This window comes from Mobula hypostoma, chromosome 9 (genome assembly GCF_963921235.1).
Source record: "Mobula hypostoma chromosome 9, sMobHyp1.1, whole genome shotgun sequence".
Taxonomy (NCBI): domain Eukaryota; kingdom Metazoa; phylum Chordata; class Chondrichthyes; order Myliobatiformes; family Myliobatidae; genus Mobula; species Mobula hypostoma.
In genome coordinates, this window is record NC_086105.1 from 98,913,390 (window position 1) to 98,932,683 (window position 19,294).

Here is a 19,294-nt window from a genome sequence, read left to right on the forward strand (position 1 = left end):
GCCTTTAGGACTAAATCTCACTCCTTTTTGAATATATTTAATTGCTTTGCCTCAACTAGATTCTGAACTCCAAAAATTCACCTCCCTCTAGGTCAAGCCATCTCTCCTCATTTCTGTTCTAAATGGCTTGTCTCATTTCCTTAGGCTGTGATCCCCAGTTCTGGATATACCCACTATTTGGAACATCCTCTCTGTGTCCAGTCATTCTGTCCTATCAGAATTCTATAAGTTTCAATGAGGTCCCCTCTCATTCTTCTAAACACTTGTGAATATAAGCCCAATCATTCCAATCTCTCTTTATATCTCACCCCTGACATCACACGAATCAGTCTGAAGGATCTTGACTGAACTCCCTCCACAGCAAGATTATCTCTCTTCAAACAAGGAGGGGTGAAGCTATGAGCACCAAATTATGAAATTTCTCCTTCTCTCAACATTTTAAACTGGCCAAGTCATTGCAGTATGACAAGGGGACATTGACAAATATTCAAGCATTTTGATGGGCAGATAGCCTGAGCTTTGAGTCTTCACCAGTTGTCAGTGGGAGTTGGAATTGGCGGCTCTCAGCTTCACTGAGCATCTTGAAGCTGGAAGAGCAACAAAGATTCGTGCAGCAGGACCTCCTCCAGATGACAACGAGGTAACCAGCGACTCCAGCTGGCAAGCGAGCTCAGGCAAAACCCTGAGCCAACACATCCTCCATTAGAAGTCAGAAAAGGAAGCTCAACAACCAGTCTTCCTCGCTGACACCAGACCTCGCTGAGGGGCCATTGGTGGAAAGGATGAGCAAGCTTCAAGATCCTGGGTGTCAGCACCTCAGAGGATTTATCTCTGGCTAACACGTTGATGCAAGCTAGGAGAAGTACCCCAAGGGTTCTACTTCACTGGGAGTGTAAAGAGATTTGATATGTCACCAAAGCTGCTTGCAAATACCGTACAGTGGGGGTAATTCTGACTGGTTGTGACACAGCTTGGTATGGAGCCCCTAACGTACAGGGTCATAAGAGGCCACCAAGAAATACAGACTCAGCCAGTTCCATCACTGCCACAACCGCCCACCATCAAGGCCATCTGCAAGAAGATGGCATCCATCATTAAGGACCCTTAGCATCCATGACATGCGCTCTTCATGTTACAACCATCGCAAAGGACGAAAAGGAGTTGAGATCAACAATAAAAGCTTTAAGATCTCCCCTTATTCTCCTACTCTCCAGGGAATATAGTTTTTCAACCTCTCCTGTGGCTCAGGTCCTCAAGTCCCAACAACATCCTCGTAAATTTTCTCTGCTCTCTTTCAATTGATATCTTACCTGAAGGTAGGTAACCAGAACTGCATACAATGCTCCAAGTTCTGCCTCAACAACACTTTATACAATTTCAACATAACATCCCAACTCCTGTACTCAGTTGTCTGATTTAAGAACACCAATGCATCAAAAAGCTCTCTTTACAACCCTATCTTCCTATGACCCCTCTTTCAAGGAACTATGGATCTGTATTCCCAGATCCCTTTGTCCTACCTCACTCTTACCTAATTGTGTATGTCCCGCCTTGGATTTTCCTGCCAAAGAACAGCTCTTCACATTTGTCGGCCTTAGATTCGCCCTGCTACTTCTCTGCCCTTTTCCCCAGCTGATCCCAGATCGCGCCACAAGATCTTGATTAGATTTTTTTTTTGCCACATGTACATTGAAACATAGAGTGAAATGCGTCATTTGCGTCAAATCTAGTCAGCAAGGATTGCCTGTCAACACTCTACATGCAACTTGCTCACTGACGTCTTCATGGACATCTCCAACACAGCAATCATCAAGGCTGCCATCCCCACATGCTTCAAATCAGCCACCATCATCCCTGCACCAAAGAACTCTACACCCTCAGAACTAAGCGACCACAGCCCAGTGGCACTGACACCAGTCATCATGAAGTGCTTTGAACGGCTGATAATGACACACATCAAAAACTCCATTCCTGCCAGAAATCCACTTAAAATCTCCCCCCTTCTCTTTCAGCTTTATGCATAATGAACACACTATTCTTTAAAAGGACCAACTTTGTCTCTTGCTATCATTTTGCTCTTGATATATCTATAGATTCTCTTTCACCTTGTCTGACAGAGCAACCTCATGTCCTCTTTCAGCCCTCCCGATTTCCCTCTTAATTCTTCTCTTACATTTCTTATACTCCTCAAGCACCACATTTGATTCTAGCTACCTGTACTTGACATATGCTTCCATCTTCTCCTTAACCGGATTTTATCAATGAAGAGTTACATTTGAACTAGTGCCTTCAAGAAAAAGAGGAGAGTGGAGGGAGAAATGCAGAGCTCACAGACCGTACAGCTGAAAGCTTAGACACAAGAGGTTCAGCTACGGGAATGGGTAACAGATGAGGAGCTTGAGGAATACAAAGGTGTTCGAGGGCTTATAGGCTTGAATGAGATTACAGAAGTAAAAATGAAATAAGACGTCATATGAAGTGAAACAAGAGTATCCAGGCCTCAATTTCTTTTAGTGAAAATGTAGATGCTTTTCAACACCACCAAAATGTTATATTTTTTAAGATTCATAAACTGAAAGAAGTAATCAAGACAATTTAATAAAAATGTGATGCAAAATAATGTTTCACAGATTCAAGAATTAAGCTTATAATTAAAATTTCAGTGGACGAGCAATATTAGTAGAAAGGGCTGCAGAGGTCAAGAATCTACAAACTGCTAACATTCCGGTCAGAAATGTCTCCAGAATTAATCTTTATTTACTTTGCCTTCTCCTCTGTAAAATACCATCATCTGCAAAACTGCAGCGGATATGACTATGGTTGTGTTTCCAGTCAATCTCATCCCATGCTGACAGCATCTTCCACAAGACATGCAGACTGACTTAGAGAGAATTTTAATAGCAATTGTCAGGACAGGGTGTTGAAGGGAGAGTGAAAGAAGGTGGGAACTGGAGAGGATGAGGATAAAATGGATGGGGGTTTTAAATGGGACTGAAAATGTGAAGGTGATGGGGTGGGCAAAGGAGGGAAAATGAAAGACTGTGGAGAAGTGTAGAGAGGATACAGAAAGAGACTGGAAAAGGGGGAACATTGGGAATACAGGAACTGGGTGAGAGAGAGTAGGACACTGTGAAAACCTAGAAGGAAAAAGGAGAGACAACTTGGGAAAGTGCAAGGGTGCAGAAGATTAGGATTGGGTGAAGGAGGGAGACCAGCAGTCTAAAAGAGGAAGGGTGGGAGAGGGCATGAGACAGAGCGAGAAAAAGTTCAGGTGGAAGGATGGGTGTGAGGAGAAAGAGTAGAAGAACATGCAGGAGGCTCAGAGAAGGTGTCAGAAAGAGTGACTGGAGGCGAGGGAAGATCCAAAAGTGAGCAAGCTTGACAAATATTTGCTTTGGTATATATTTCTGTAGTCACGGGCAGTAGACCTACAAGCAAGCATTCTGATGTTTATGAGGAATGGAACAGTAAGTGATATTAATCACCACCTTCTACTCTCTGAGGAGGATGAATTATCTGCCACAAAGTCAGAGGTGAAGGAGATATATGCTTCCCTTACCTATTGGACTTATTGATCATCACGAAAATGAAGATGAAGAACGCCGTTAATGCCGCACACACAATCGATATCAAAGAGATCTGCTTTGAATTGGTTTTACACACATCTGGAGAGTACAAAAAAAAAAGACAAGTTTCTTGTGATGTCAATGCTTTTTTTCACTTTTATGCTGATTTTTCAGCTGAACCACTATCTAGTGTCTTGCTGGGTGAGGAAGAGACACTAGTACCCAGGAACAATCAGATTTTGGCTGGGGAATGCAGGCACAGAAGGTGAGATGGTTGATGAGTTGACTCAGCAGTGTGGGTTCACATGTGAAGAAAGCCTGGTTCGATAATGGACTGATGTTTGAAGACCGGAATCGATCTGAGACTCTTGATTACGGCTGAACTCACCGATACCTGAACTTGCCGACATTCAGAAAACACTGACCAGTGTTTGGGAGTGTCAGTGGAGGTGTCAGTGCAAGTCCTGGATTATGGAGCCAACACAGGAAGAAACTGAGAACTTGGGGGAGGGGAGGAAGCTGTATGACGAGAGCAAAATCCTCCCAATCACTACATTGCATCTTCACATCAAGGGAGAGGAATGTGAGACACCAAGTGAGATGTTTTCTTGTCTATGCCATTCTTATCCATTCCACGTCATCTAAAACACATCCCACCTGACCTTCCGACACCAACCAACCAACACCAGACCCCCACACCCACAGCCTTTACCCTGCTCTGTACCACCTTGCATTACTTACATTGTACCCACCTCGATTCATGTCTTCCCAAATGCTTCATTGCCCCTAACACCGCCCCCACATCCAAAACCTTTCACCTCATCCCTTCATCTGCTTCCAGGTCCCCACACCCCTACTTCCTGTTCCCCACCCACTTCCTCTTCCCCACACCCCTACTTCCTGTTCCCCACCCACCTTTCTCCTCACCCCCAGTAAAGTGCCCTCGGCAGTTCAGACCCCCACCCTTCCAGTGCCCCTCCCCTGATTCTGTGTGGCTCCTGACCTGTTCTGAACTTCAACAGGGGACTCCAGTCACTCCAGGTGCCCTTATACACGGGGTCTACAGCAGGCTGGCTGCGGATCTGCGCCACGTGCTCCGTGTCTTCCGCCAGCTCCAAGGCGACCAGCTGCAGAAACGTCTGGTCACTCCTTTTGAATTTGTCCTTCTGGAGCTGCAGGGTCAAGAGAGAGTTCGATTAATCAATCATCCCACAGATTCACATTGATAAGAGCTCCCGAACATTCACTGTTGGATGTGGGTATACCCATCACTCCAGACTCAAAGGGATTTCAGCAACATTTCCAAGCTGACACTGTAGCAAGATACATTCTCAGAGGGACAGTACTGAGAGAGTGTCACACTGTCAGAGGGACAGTACTGAGGGAGAGTCACACGGTCAGAGGGGTAGTACTGAGGGAGTGTCACACTGTCAGAGGGACAGTACTGAGGTAGTGTCACACTGTCAGAGGGACAGTACTGAGGGAGTGTCACACGGTCAGAGGGACAGTACTGAGGGAGTGTCACACTGTCAGAGGGACAGTACTGAGGGAGTGTCACACTGTCAGAGGGACAGTACTGAGTGAGTGTCACACTGTCAGAGGGACAGCACTGAGGGAGTGTCACACGGTTAGAGGGACAGTACTGAGTGAGTGTCACACTGTCAGAGGGACAGCACTGAGGGAGTGTCACACTGTCAGAGGGGCAGTACAGAGGGAGTGTCACACTGTCAGAGGGACAGTACCAAGGGAGTGTCACATTGTCAGAGGGACAGTACTGAGGGATTGTCACATTGTCAGAGGGGCGTACTGAGGGAGTGTCACACTGTCAGAAGGGCCATACTAAGGTAGTGCCTGTGTCTGAGGGACAGAGCGGATCTATCCAATGGGTAGTGATCGCGGGGTGTACTGTGGAAGTGACAGGACTGAAGCAGCTTTTGAAATAACTTCAGATCTGGGCATCACTGGCAAAGGCATCATTTATTGCTCGTGCCTAAATACCCTGGAAAACATGATCTCTCTACTTGAGGTGCTGCGTTCCTTCGCGTGAAGGTACTCCCGGAGTGTTCAGGGGAAGGACAGACACCCAGGAATGATGTAGGAAAGGAGGAATGCACTCTCAGTTCAGTATAGTATGTGACTCAGAGGGGAAATTGTGCCCGGTGCTCCTCGCGTTTCTGTCCCCACCCCACCCTCTCCCCGGGTTGTTCATGGTGAATTTGGGATTGATTGATTCATTGGAGCGGCTTGGGCAAATGATTGATGTAATTGTGGTTGGTCCTCACTGCGGCCACTATGCACAGTCAGAGGTGGGAATCACTGAATGATGTAGTGCCAGGCAAGCTGCCTGCTTTATCATACATGGTGTTGTGCTTCATCAGAGCTGTTTTTGGGTCATGCCAATCACCGTCCCATCATGTGCATTGTAGATGAAGGGAATGCTTTCAGTTTCAGATGAAAAATATCCAGCCTTTGACCTACTCTCATTGTCACTGTTCATCGGGCTGGTCCGGATGAGTGTCCGATCAATGCCGTCTCTGAGAACACGGATTGTGGAGGTCGCTGATGATTGAATGCCAAAGGCTTCGAACTGTTGCGTGAGCCTTCTGAAGGAGTGTTGGACTGGTGGCTGACACTGAGGAAATGCACCACATTCAGGGCTCAGTCCTGAGGGGTTACGGTATAGCCAGAGGGCAGAATGGAGAGATTACTGTATTGGGGTGACTCGGTGGCCAGGCATTGCAATCTACGGAGGGACCATGGCTTTGTCAGACAGGCATCTGCCTTTGAGGGTCAGTGCTGTGTTATTGTACAACATCATGTCAGGAGCAGTATCGAGAAAGCAAAGCAAAGCAGAGAGTGCAGGATTGAAGGAACACTGTGGCTGGGTGGAACTGAGTGAAAGCTGTACTGACCTGGGGGAGCAGTGAGGTTGTGCTGCACGCTCTGTGGCAGTGTGGGGCTGTTGGAACCAGAATAACTCCACTCTTAGTGGGTCGTACAAGTGAGGGATGGCCATACTAAAGAAGCAGTGCTGTCAGGGGGATCCCCAGTCCTTGCTCAGCATTCACTCTGTTAAGGTTGTCATTTTGCTGTCTCTTCTGTCGAGATGCGTAAGATTACAGGGAGCAAGAGTTAGATTCAGTGTGATGTCTGGGGCAGTACCTGAACCAGCCACTAGAGGGAGCATCCCCTCTCCGCATCCCAAAAGGACCAATCCCCCCAGGAAGTGACCAGTCTCTCTGGGAATGTCCAGTCCCTCCTGGACACTCAAGACCACTCATCCACCTCCAACAGCACTACTACCTTTCCCTCAGCACCATGCAAAACCAGCTCCTTTACCCCGGCCCTTTCAGTTTAGTGTTCTGCAATGGAGGGGTGTAGTCTGGTCTCCACCACATTAGGAAACCAAGCAAAGATGATTCCACCCACTTTTCAAAACATCTCTGTTCAGTCCACAAGGATGGCCCTTGAGCTTCCAACTGCCTATCACTTTAATTTCCCCATCTACTCCCACATTGATCTCTCTTCCATGTTTGCAAGGGTCAGTGTAAACCTGTAGAGCAGTGTCCCATCTTGTAATGGGAAATTCACCCTTCAGCATTCAACATCAGCTCCACACCTTTCCTTTCTGTTCGCTTTGCTCTCCCCAACCTTTCTTTGCAACTTAAAACCTGTTTTAACTCTAACCATTCCCCGTTCTCATCCACTTGAAGCTTTCTTTCTGTCTCTCTGCAGAAGCTTTCTGACTGCTGAGTACTTTCAGCACATTCAAGAACTTTCCCCACTGATATCCAAAATCTACAGCATTTCGAGTTTGTGTTCTGTGGCAGCGTTGTGCTGTCAGAGAGGAGATATGGAGTTGTCTTTCAGATGAAATGTCTAATATCCATCTCCAACTCAGCCATAACTTGCTTTTTGGCCGGCATATCATCTTTGACACCAGATCTGAGGCTGGAGCCCTAGTAGAAACTAGTTAGTTTTCTGATGCTAGCTCCGAGACACTTGGTCAAGAGGGCATGCCTGAATTAAAGCACTGGGGTATTCTCTCTCAACATTCAGTCCAGTGTCATCCTCTGTTCTGACCAATATTCCTCTCAATATCTAAAGAACTATCTCCATATTTACACCATTTTGCTTTTTTTTTTCTTTTTACAGGGGAAAGGAGATCATGATATCATCTAGTCCAAGAGTTAGGGAGGGAGGGTAAAATGAGAACTACCCAAAGCTACCACCAGAGGGGGCTGTAGGACAACAGTCACACTTGAGAAACACAGAAAATGCTGGAAAAACGTACAGTCAACATTTCAGGCCAAGACCCTTCTGCTGGACCTTTCATCTCTTTTCCATAGCCTGCCTGGCCTGCTGAGTTCCTCCAGCATCTTGTGTGTGTTGCTTGGATTTCCAGCATCTGCAGATTTTCTCTTGTTTGTGATTGAGTCACACTTAAGACGCCAGCATCATGGACCTGGGGTCACCAGATGTCTCAGCACCACCAAAGTGGTGTGAATATGGAGACAGCACTTCAAATACCAAGGGGAACTCTGGCCAAGACAGAGGATGATGCTGCAGTGAGCGTTGAAAATTCCCCCTGCGGTTCCAATTCAGGCACATCTTCCTACTTCACACTTGCTCCAGTGTCTTGCCCTTGGTGCGGGCCTTATTAATGGCTATTCAATCTGATAAAAGATTATTGAGTTGTAATATTAACTCTCATCTTTCCAGATGTTGCCTGACCCACTGAGTGTTTCCAGTATAAGAACACAGAACTAACACAGGACACCACGGGGGCTTAGCGGTTAGAACAACACCATCACAGTTCAGGATGTTGGAGTTCAGAGTTCAATTCTGATCTCATCTGTAAAGAGTCTGTACATCCTGCCTACGGAATGCCTGTGTTTTCCCTGGGTGCTGAGGTTTCGTCCCACAGTTGGATTAGTTGGCCATTGTAAATTGTCCTGTGATTAGGCTGGGGCTAAATCGGTGGGATTACTGGGAGGTGCAGCTCAAAGGGCAGGGAGAGCCTATTCCACGCTGTTTCTCAATAGGTAGGTAGACAGATAGATAGATAGATAGACAGACAGACAGACAGACAGATAGATAGATAGACAGACAGACAGACAGACAGACAGATAGATAGATAGATAGACAGACAGACAGATAGACAGATAGATAGATAGACAGACAGATAGACAGATGGATAGATGGATACATAGATAAACAGATAGATAGATAGACAGACAGATGGATAGATAGATAGACAGACAGACAGACAGATAGATAGACAGACAGACAGACAGATAGACAGATAGATAGATAGATAGATAGATAGACAGACAGACAGGCAGACAGATAGATAGATAGATAGATAGACAGACAGACAGACAGACAGATAGACAGATAGACAGATAGACAGATGGATAGATGCATACATAGATAAACAGATAGGTAGATAGATAGATAGACAGACAGATGGATAGATAGATAGATAGACAGATGGATAGATAGATAGATACATACATTCTTTGTAGATAGACAGATGGATAGTAAGATAAAAAGAAAAAATAAAATACAGTAAGGAGTAGTGACAAAAGGCCCTGTGTTCCACCATTCAATAAGACTATAGTTGATCTATATCCTCAGTTCTTCTTTCCTACTGGGTCAGCACAAATTGTCTATGAAGTAAAGATCTCAATATTGAATATACCCAATAAATCCACCTCCACATCTCTCTGAGGTAGAAAGTTCGAAAGATTCACAATCCTGTAAAGAAAAATACCCTTATTTTTTCCTTTACCGCTTATCCTTAATTCTTTCCCCAGAATGTGACATCTTGTCAAATGCCTTTTAGAAATCTCAGCAAATAGCTAAGAGCTCTCTTCTATCAATTCTCTCTGTAACATCCTCAAAGAATTTAAGAACATTTGTCAAACATGATTTACCTTTTATACATTCATGTAGACCAGGTTTGATTAAATATAAGTAGTTAATTTCTCCTTGATTATTGTCTCCAGCACTTTGCCACCAGAAGGTTTGGTGGGGCCTTTGCTCCCTGCCTGATTACCTCCCATATTCAATGGCATTGCCGTGACTGTATCTTCAGGGTCATCCTCAGCTGTATCCGAATACTCTAGTTACAGAGGCAGAATATTCAGCCAGGAGTGACTGGCGTTTTGAAACATAAATACTTTCCACATTCTGAGGTAGAACTCAGAAGCATATCCACTTGCTGTAACTCTAACAGCTTTTAACACCAATAAGTAGGAAGCCGTTTGTTTGACTGGCACTATCACCAACAGTTGCACAGTGGCTCTGTTGCATTTCATAATAACGTCCTCTCTTGTATGTTGCTGACAGTGTCTCGCAGACTTTTGACCTCGGTCCTCAGAGGTGACAAGGATAGGAAGCAGATTAAACACCACCACCTGCAGTTTCTCCCTCAAGCCACACACCATGCTGATTTGGAAGCCTGTCACTATCTAAAACCTTCACAAACTTCTACAGATGTATAGTGGATGTACATTGACTGGCTGCATCACAGCCTGGTATGGAAATACCAATGTCCTTGAACAGAAAATCCTACAAAAAGTAGTGGATACGGCCCAGACCATCACAGGTAAAGCCCTCCCCACCCTTGAGCACATCACATGAAGTGTTGTCACTGGAAAGCAGTATCCATCATTAGGGACCCCCACCACCCACGTCGTGCTCTCTTCTCACTGCTGTCATCAGGAAGAAGGTACAAGAGTCTCAGTACTCACACCACCAGCTTCAGGAACAGTTACTACCCCTCAACCATCAGGATCTTGAGCCAAAGGGGATAACTTCACTCAACTTCACTTACCCCATCATTGAAATGTTCCCACGACCAACAGACTCACTCTTCATCTCATGTTCTCGATATTTGTGGCTTATTTATTTATTATTATTATTATTATTATTTCTTTCTTTTTGTATTTGCACAGATTGTTGTCATTTGTAAACTGGCTGAACTCCCAAGTAGGTGCGGTCTTTCATTGATTCTGTTATGGTTACTATTCTATTAAGGATTTACTGAGAATGCCCACAAGGAAATGAATCTCAGGGTTGCATATGGTGATATATATCTACTTTGATAATACATCTACTTTGAAATTTGAACTTTTCCTTCATCTTTGGTCTAAGTCCAAGAATTTCCCTCCCGGATACCTTCAGGACACGGGCTGCAGCAGACCACCAAACTGGAATGATAAATCCGGATGACCAATAACCAGATATTGTAATTGAACAAAGTGAACGTAATCCCATTCTCTGCTCACTCCCCATTCCTTCCACACCAGCGAAAGTCAGTATATATGCAAATATGCCCAAGCAAACACTACTATCCATAGCAATATAAACAGTGAAAAGCTCTCCGGAACTGTACTCCCGTAAGAGTCAGTGTACAGTACGTAACTCATTATCTGAGGATAATTAACATCTATCAGCCTCTCCTGTCGTGGGACACAGAGTTGAAGCAACTGCACCCCAATGGCAATCACCCTTGGTGGAACTGCTCTCTGCTTAGAGTCAGTGCCTATGGAACTTGTTTCCTGGAGAGTGTCTATAGAATCATGCTGCAATGATTGTCAGTTTGCATGTTGCCCTTATCCCATCTACTGAATTAGACTGCAGAGAGAGACATTGTTTGTAATGTGGCCACATAACTGTCCCCCGTGAAGAGTTATTGCTTGTGGAACCCATGTCTGAGATATTCAATACTTTAAGCATAATAGGGTTAGGTAGTTGCACTGCTTTAATGGACAGAAGTCAAAAAGGATTTTGTGCTTTCCTGACGTCGCTGATGAATATGTTCTTCTTGGGCTTCCAGTATCCCAAGGAAATCGGATGATTGCGCATGACGTTCCTACAGAATGGCTACAAGGTGATGTAAAGAATCATACCTGTACCCGGCTGGAAGCCTGAGAAGAGTTTATTCATAAAGGACAGAAGCTCCATAAGAGAGACCTTCATCACAGAATATCAGAAAAAGTTAAAGTGCAGTCCTACCTCCCAGCTGTCTTGCATCCTCCTGTACCTTAGCTGGTATTCGAATTCGTTAATGTAATCCATCTCATCATAGACTATTTTCCAGGTGAAGTTGTAAGCCTCACATGGAGCGATATGTGAGACGGTGAAGTTGAATGGTGCGATAGGTTTAACTGGGGAGAGAAAGATTTTGTTTAGATGTTTGAACTGTGAATATATAGACAACAATACTCAAGCTCACAGGATGCATTTCAGTCACAGGCAGGCAGAGGCTATTTGAGGAAGGATATGTCTGTCTGACGATAGAGTGGTATGAAATAAGTTGATGTTTGATAATGATTTTGCGAAGTTGGAAGTTGCCTAACTGAAAAGGAAGCGGGTTTAGCAGAGTACTTCTCCCAATTTTTCAAGAACCTTAAAGCCAATCGAAATGGAACTGGAACTGGAGAGGATACTTTCCAAGAGAGAAACTGAGGAGAGAAGGGAAGAACAGGAAGATGGAGAGAGAAAGACTGTGAAAATAAGAATAGAACTTAACGTATATAGGGAGAGTGGGGATTGGAGGTAAAGAGGAAGAGAAAGACAGATGAGGACAGAGAAGAATGTGGTAAACAAGACAGACTGAGAGAAGGGGTCATCTGGACCATATAAGAGGAACTTCACTCAACATTTAACCGATGGTGTTCTTGTTAGACAGGGCAAGGGTTAACAACGTCCCTTCCCTCATCTGACTCTTCTGCCATTGTGCTTTTTGACACTCACTGTTTACGGATGTGTAAAAGTCAGGACACTTTGCTCTGCTGATCTCTGTTCCCTGGCTCTTCGAACTGATGGTCATAGTGTAGTTTTCACTTGTAATCCCCATATCTTCGTAGAGTTGACAGCTGCACACAGCGAAAGATTTGCCCTCATTGGAACATTCTGTTGCATTCAGATTGCAGGATAAGCTATAGTCCTCCCTAAAATGGAAAATGGCAGAAATATCATATGTCTGGTTTCAAAGATACAATTTAATGTCAGAGAAATGTATACAATATACATCCAGAAATGCTTTTTCTTCGCAACCATATACCGAAGCCATCCCCTCCCTCCCACACCTAAGCGGCAGCAAGCAATGATCCCCCCTCTCCCCACCAGCAAAAATAAAAGCATCTGCATCCTCCACCAACCACTCAAGCATGCAGCAAAGCAACAGCAAAGACACAGACCTGCAGTACTCCAAAGAGTACGCGTTCACCCGGTATTCAACACACAACAGGCTCTCTCTCTCCCTAATAAGGGAGAAAGAGATGTCTCCGTTTGGTAGGGATTTTACAGATATTCCAAAGGGAACTGATAATAAGCCCATTCCACATTATAAAATATATTCACCGTTCTGCAGGAATTGGTTTATTCAAGTCAGATGTACCGAGGTCCCGTAAAAAGCCTGTCATGAGTATGGTTCATAGAGTTTGATTCATTACAACAGTGCATTGAGAGAGTACAGGGCCAAACAATAACAGAATGCAGAATTAAGTGTTACCGCTACAGAGAAAGTGCAGTGCAGGTCGAAACTAAGGTGTAAGACCATAACAAGGTAGATTATGAAGTCAAGAGTCTTACAAAAGAGGGGTAGAAGCTGCTCATGAGGCTCATGGTAAGTGTTTTCAGGCTTTGGTGTCTTCTGCCGAATAGGAGAGAGGACGTCTAGAGTGCGTTGGGTTTTTGATTAGCTGGCTGCTTTACTGAGGCAGAGAGAAAGTGGTATCTCGGGTCACAGGTAGTAACAATGACACAGCTGCGTCCCAGAGGAAGAAAGGAATCCTCAAGGATTCTGTGCCAGTTTGCCACCCAATACCATCTGTCAGATACACTCATCTCCAGCGTCGCCTATAAAACATATTGCTAAAGGGAGCTTTCTATTGCTTCTTGCATCCCGTCTCAAATAGCCTGACAGAGAAGCTCGCACTTCCGAAAGCTGTTTACTTTTGCGAGGCAGGTATCATGGTGCACCTCTGGCAAAACAATAACCCAGGAGCAGCCGTGGGTCAATATTCAGGTTTAGTGACTTCTGAGAGATACAAAACATCAATTTAGAAATTTGTCATCACATCTTTTGAGCCTGTTTGAGAGCAGACAAGGCAAGGGATTCTCATCTAACAAATAGATACAGCCATAGCAGTCCCAGATTACTGTATGTTCAAGATCACATTGTATGTTCAAGATCACACTGCACGTTCAAGATCACACTGTATGTTCAAGACCACACTGCATGTTCAAGATCACACTGCACGTTCAAGATCACACTGTATGTTCAAGACCACACTGCATGTTCAAGATCACACTGCACGTTCAAGATCACACTGCATGTTCAAGATCACACTGTACATTCAAGATCACACTGTACGTTCAAGATCACATTGTACATTCAAGCTCACACTGCACGTTCAAGATCACGCTGTATGTTCAAGATCACGCTGTATGTTCAAGATCACGCTGTAAGTTCAAGATCACGCTGTATGTTCAAGATCACACTGTATGTTCAAGACCACACTGCATGTTCAAGATCACACTGCACGTTCAAGATCACACTGCATGTTCAAGATCACACTGTACATTCAAGATCACACTGTACGTTCAAGATCACATTGTACATTCAAGCTCACACTGCACGTTCAAGATCACGCTGTATGTTCAAGATCACGCTGTATGTTCAAGATCACGCTGTATGTTCAAGATCACACTGCATGTTCAAGATCACACTGCATGTTCAAGATCACACTGTACATTCAAGATCACACTGTACGTTCAAGATCACATTGTACATTCAAGCTCACACTGCACGTTCAAGATCACACTGTATGTTCAAGATCACGCTGTATGTTCAAGATCACGCTGTATGTTCAAGATCACACTGTATGTTCAAGATGCCACAACTGGTGTCAAAACAAGAAAGTCTGCAGATGCTGGAAAGCCAAAGCAACACACACAAAATGCTAAAGGAACTCAGCAGGAACGCCGAAGGCACACACTCAGCAATTCAGGAACAGCTTCTTCCCCTCTGCCATCCGTTTCCTAAATGGACATTGAATACTTGGACTCTAACTCACTTTTTTTAATATACGGTAATTCTGTTTTTTGCAGGTTTTTAAAAATATATTCAATATACATATTCTGTAATTTATTTATTTATTATTTTTATTTTATTTATTATTATATTTTTTCTCTGCTACATTATGTATTCAATTGAACAGCTGCTACTAAGTTAACAAATTTCATGTCACATGTTGGTGATAATAAACCTGATTCTGATTCTGAGGTCAGGCAGCATCTATGGAAATGAAAAAAACAGTCAGCATTTCCAACTCCTCCCTCATTCAGCCACAATGTGTCATTCCTCAGTACTGTCCCTCCGACAGTGTGACACTCCCTCAGTACTGTCCCTCTGACAGTGTGACACTCCCTCAGTACTGTCCCTATAACAGTGTGACACTCCCTCAGTACTGTCCCTCTGACAGTGTGAAACTCCCTCAGTACTGTCCCTCTGACAGTGTGACACTCCCTCAGTAATGTCCCTCTGACGGTGTGACACTCCCTCACTACTGTCCCTCTGACAGTGTGACACCCCTCAGTACTGTCCCTCCAACAGTGTGTTACTCCCTCTGTAATGTCCCTCCGACAGTGTGACACTCCCCCAGTCCTGTCCCTCTGACAGTGTGACACTCCCTCAGTACTGTCCCTCTGACAGTGTGACACTCCCTCAGTACTGTCCCTCTGACAGTGTGACACCCACTCAGTACTGTCCCTCCGACAGTGTGACACTCCCTCAGTAATGTCCCTCCGACGGTGTGACACTCCCTCACTACTGTCCCTCTGACAGTGTGACACCCCTCAGTACTGTCCCTCCAACAGTGTGTTACTCCCTCGGTAATGTCCCTCCGACAGTGTGACACTCCCCCAGTCCTGTCCCTCTGACAGTGTGACACTCCCTCAGTACTGTCCCTCTGACAGTGTGACACTCCCTCAGTACTGTCCCTCTGACAGTGTGACACCCACTCAGTACTGTCCCTCCGACAGTGTGACACTCCCTCAGTAATGTCCCTCCGACGGTGTGACACTCGCTCACTACTGTCCCTCTGACAGTGTGACACCCCTCAGTACTGTCCCTCCAACAGTGTGTTACTCCCTCTGTAATGTCCCTCCGACAGTGTGACACTCCCCCAGTCCTGTCCCTCTGACAGTGTGACACTCCCTCAGTACTGTCCCTCTGACAGTGTGACACTCCCTCAGTACTGTCCCTCTGACAGTGTGACACCCACTCAGTACTGTCCCTCCGACAGTGTGACACTCCCTCAGTAATGTCCCTCCGACGGTGTGACACTCCCTCACTACTGTCCCTCTGACAGTGTGACACCCCTCAGTACTGTCCCTTCGACAGTGTGACACTCCCTCAGTAATGTCCCTCCGACGGTGTGACACTCCCTCACTACTGTCCCTCTGACAGTGTGACACCCCTCAGTACTGTCCCTCCAACAGTGTGACACTCCCTCAGTAATGTCCCTCCGACGGTGTGACACTCCCTCACTACTGTCCCTCTGACAGTGTGACACCCCTCAGTACTGTCCCTTCGACAGTGTGACACTCCCTCAGTAATGTCCCTCCGACGGTGTGACACTCCCTCACTACTGTCCCTCTGACAGTGTGACACCCCTCAGTACTGTCCCTCCAACAGTGTGACACTCCCCCAGTCCTGTCCCTCTGACAGTGTGACACTCCCTCAGTACTGTCCCTCTGACAGTGTGACACTCCCTCAGTACTGTCCCTCTGACAGTGTGACACTCCCTCAGTTCTGTCCCTCTGACAGTGTGACACTCCCTCAGTGCTGTCCCTCCGACAGTGTGACACTCCCTCAGTAATGTCCCTCCGACGGTGTGACACTCCCTCACTACTGTCCCTCTGACAGTGTGACACCCCTCAGTACTGTCCCTTCGACAGTGTGACACTCCCTCAGTAATGTCCCTCCGACGGTGTGACACTCCCTCACTACTGTCCCTCTGACAGTGTGACACCCCTCAGTACTGTCCCTCCAACAGTGTGACACTCCCTCAGTAATGTCCCTCCGACGGTGTGGCACTCCCTCACTACTGTCCCTCTGACAGTGTGACACCCCTCAGTACTGTCCCTTCGACAGTGTGACACTCCCTCAGTAATGTCCCTCCGACGGTGTGACACTCCCTCACTACTGTCCCTCTGACAGTGTGACACCCCTCAGTACTGTCCCTCCAACAGTGTGACACTCCCCCAGTCCTGTCCCTCTGACAGTGTGACACTCCCTCAGTACTGTCCCTCTGACAGTGTGACACTCCCTCAGTACTGTCCCTCTGACAGTGTGACACTCCCTCAGTTCTGTCCCTCTGACAGTGTGACACCTCCTCAGTGCTGTCCCTCCGACAGTGTGACACTCCCTCAGTATTGTCCATCTGACAGTGTGACACTCCCTCAGTACTGTCCCTCTGACAGTGTGACACTCCCTCAGTACTGTCCCTCTGACAGTGTGACACTCCCTCAGTTCTGTCCCTCTGACAGTGTGACACTCCCTCAGTATTGTCCATCTGACAGTTTTACACTCCCTCAGTTCTGTCCCTCCGACAGTGTGACACTCCCTCAGTTCTGTCCCTCCGACAGTGTGACACTCCCTCAGCACAGATCATGACCTAAAATTTACTTTTCACAAAACTGGAAAGACATGTCTGAAGCATTTTACAAGAAGCAGTAATAATAAAATGTAATTTTTGTGGTGTTTATTAATGACTGGATATAAAATATATTCCATTAATTTAATTATTAGTAGAGTTCGGGTAAATGTTCAGATTCAGGTTCTTTTTACTACCTACACATTGAAACATACAACACACCCAAGGATGTGCTGGGGTCAGCCTGCAAGTCTCCCCAAACATTCCAACGTCAGCAGTGTGCCCACAAAAGCTCGGCAGAAAAACATCAGAACACAACAAGCAACAAACCAACAATAGCAAAACAAAAATCCCCTGTTCCTCCCTCCCTCCCACTCACCCACCCACTTCCACACACACGGTCCTCCAACCCCAAATGTTCAATGAAATGATAGGATTATGGAGGGTGATATGATGTGGGTTACTGTAGGAAACAGATGTTCCTGATGTGGAGCAATCAGTTTACAAACATTCCTCAGCATCGCAACCCGGGTATTAAGGTTACACAGGAGATTTAGAAATTCATCAGATGATCAAAATAGTTTTTATAAAAGATAAATCACATATGACGAATCTGCTAGAATTCTTTGAGGATGTAACACTGGGTGGATAAAAGAGGCATCATGCAAAGGAACAGACAGTTAGAGGAACCCAAAAGATCAGGCAACAACTGCGGGAGAAAGTGGACAGCCAGTATTTTAGGTTGAGACCCTTCATCTTGGTTATGGGAAATCTAGAAACGGCAGAGAAATTAAACAATTACATTATGTCTGACTTGATGATACACAAAATTTCCAGAATTTATGGAAGAATCAAGGGTGAGAATGAGGAACTGAACAAACGAAATATTAAAAATTATCATGCTAGAGAACTTGGTGAGCATGTGGGCTGATAAATCCCAAGGAATTACATCCTGCAATTTCAAAAGAAGTGGCTTCTGGGATAGTGAATGCTCTGATTGTCATCTTCCAAAGTTCTATAGATTCTGGAATTGTTTCCACGGATTGAAGAGAAGTAAATATGACCTCATGATTGAAGAAAAGAAGGAACAAGAAAACAAGCGACCAACAACTTCACTAAATGCTGGAGGAGCTCAGCAGGTTGGCCAAGATCAGTCCTGATGAAGGGTCTCAGCCCAAAATGTCAACTCTTCATTCCTCACCATAGATGCTGGCTGGCTGCTGTTCCTGCAGCATTTTTGTGTGTGTTATTCTGGATTTCCAGCATCTCCAGAATCCCTTGTGCCTACAACAAACAACCTGTTGCCTTGAGCCAGTAGTAGAGAAAACAATGGGATTTTAAAAGGAAGATGAAATAACAGAACATCTTGAAGAAAATGATAGGAGTGAGAAGAATTACCGAGAGGAAAATCACATTTGTGTAATGTGCTGGAGTTCTCCAAGTATTTTATTCAATTCCCTCCTGAAGGACACAGAGTAATCTACCTCCACCACATTTGGTGCCAGTGCATTCCAGGTTCCAAAATTATTTTCTAACTTCAGTTTTAATTTTCTTCTCCTTTATTTTGTTCCTCTGAATTCTAATCCTGGAATCTCCCTCCAACCTCCTACAACTCATCCTGTCTAGACCCTCACCATTTTATATACTTAAGTCAAATCTCTCCTTTGCCTACTCTTCTCCAAAAGAAACAGACTCACGCCTTTTAATCTCTCCTTGTAATTGCAATCCTTTATCTCAACCACCATTTGCATACATCTTCTCAGGACCCTCTCCTTCATATCTTTTCTGTAACATGAAAATCAGAATTTAGTACAATACTGTAGCTGAAGTCCATCTGGTGTTTTATAAAGGGTCGGCATCTATTCCCTGCTTTTATACTTCATTCCTCCGTTAATAAAGCCCAGAGTTGTGTATTTTCTTTCAATCACCTTTTAACCTGCCCTGCCACTTGCACTGATTTGTGTTCACATACTTGGAAATGCCTCTGCTCCTACACATTATTCTATATTGTCTCTCTTCATTCTTCCCACCATATTTTTCCACATTCAACTT

The 19,294-nt window shown here is 45.1% G+C and overlaps 1 protein-coding gene across 2 annotated transcripts in view; it reads right to left on the reverse strand.

The window, feature by feature from the left end:
- LOC134351307 (interleukin-21 receptor-like) overlaps positions 1-19,294 on the reverse strand; it is a 73,509-nt gene that overhangs the window by 25,612 nt on the left and 28,603 nt on the right. For both annotated transcript variants that reach the window (XM_063057378.1, XM_063057377.1), the window contains exons 4-7: positions 12,333-12,529; positions 11,592-11,743; positions 4,570-4,738; positions 3,560-3,665 (exon numbers count right to left, since the gene is read on the reverse strand). In XM_063057378.1, the coding sequence (XP_062913448.1) occupies positions 3,560-3,665; positions 4,570-4,738; positions 11,592-11,743; positions 12,333-12,529 (624 nt within the window). The remainder of the gene's footprint in view (positions 1-3,559; positions 3,666-4,569; positions 4,739-11,591; positions 11,744-12,332; positions 12,530-19,294) is intronic.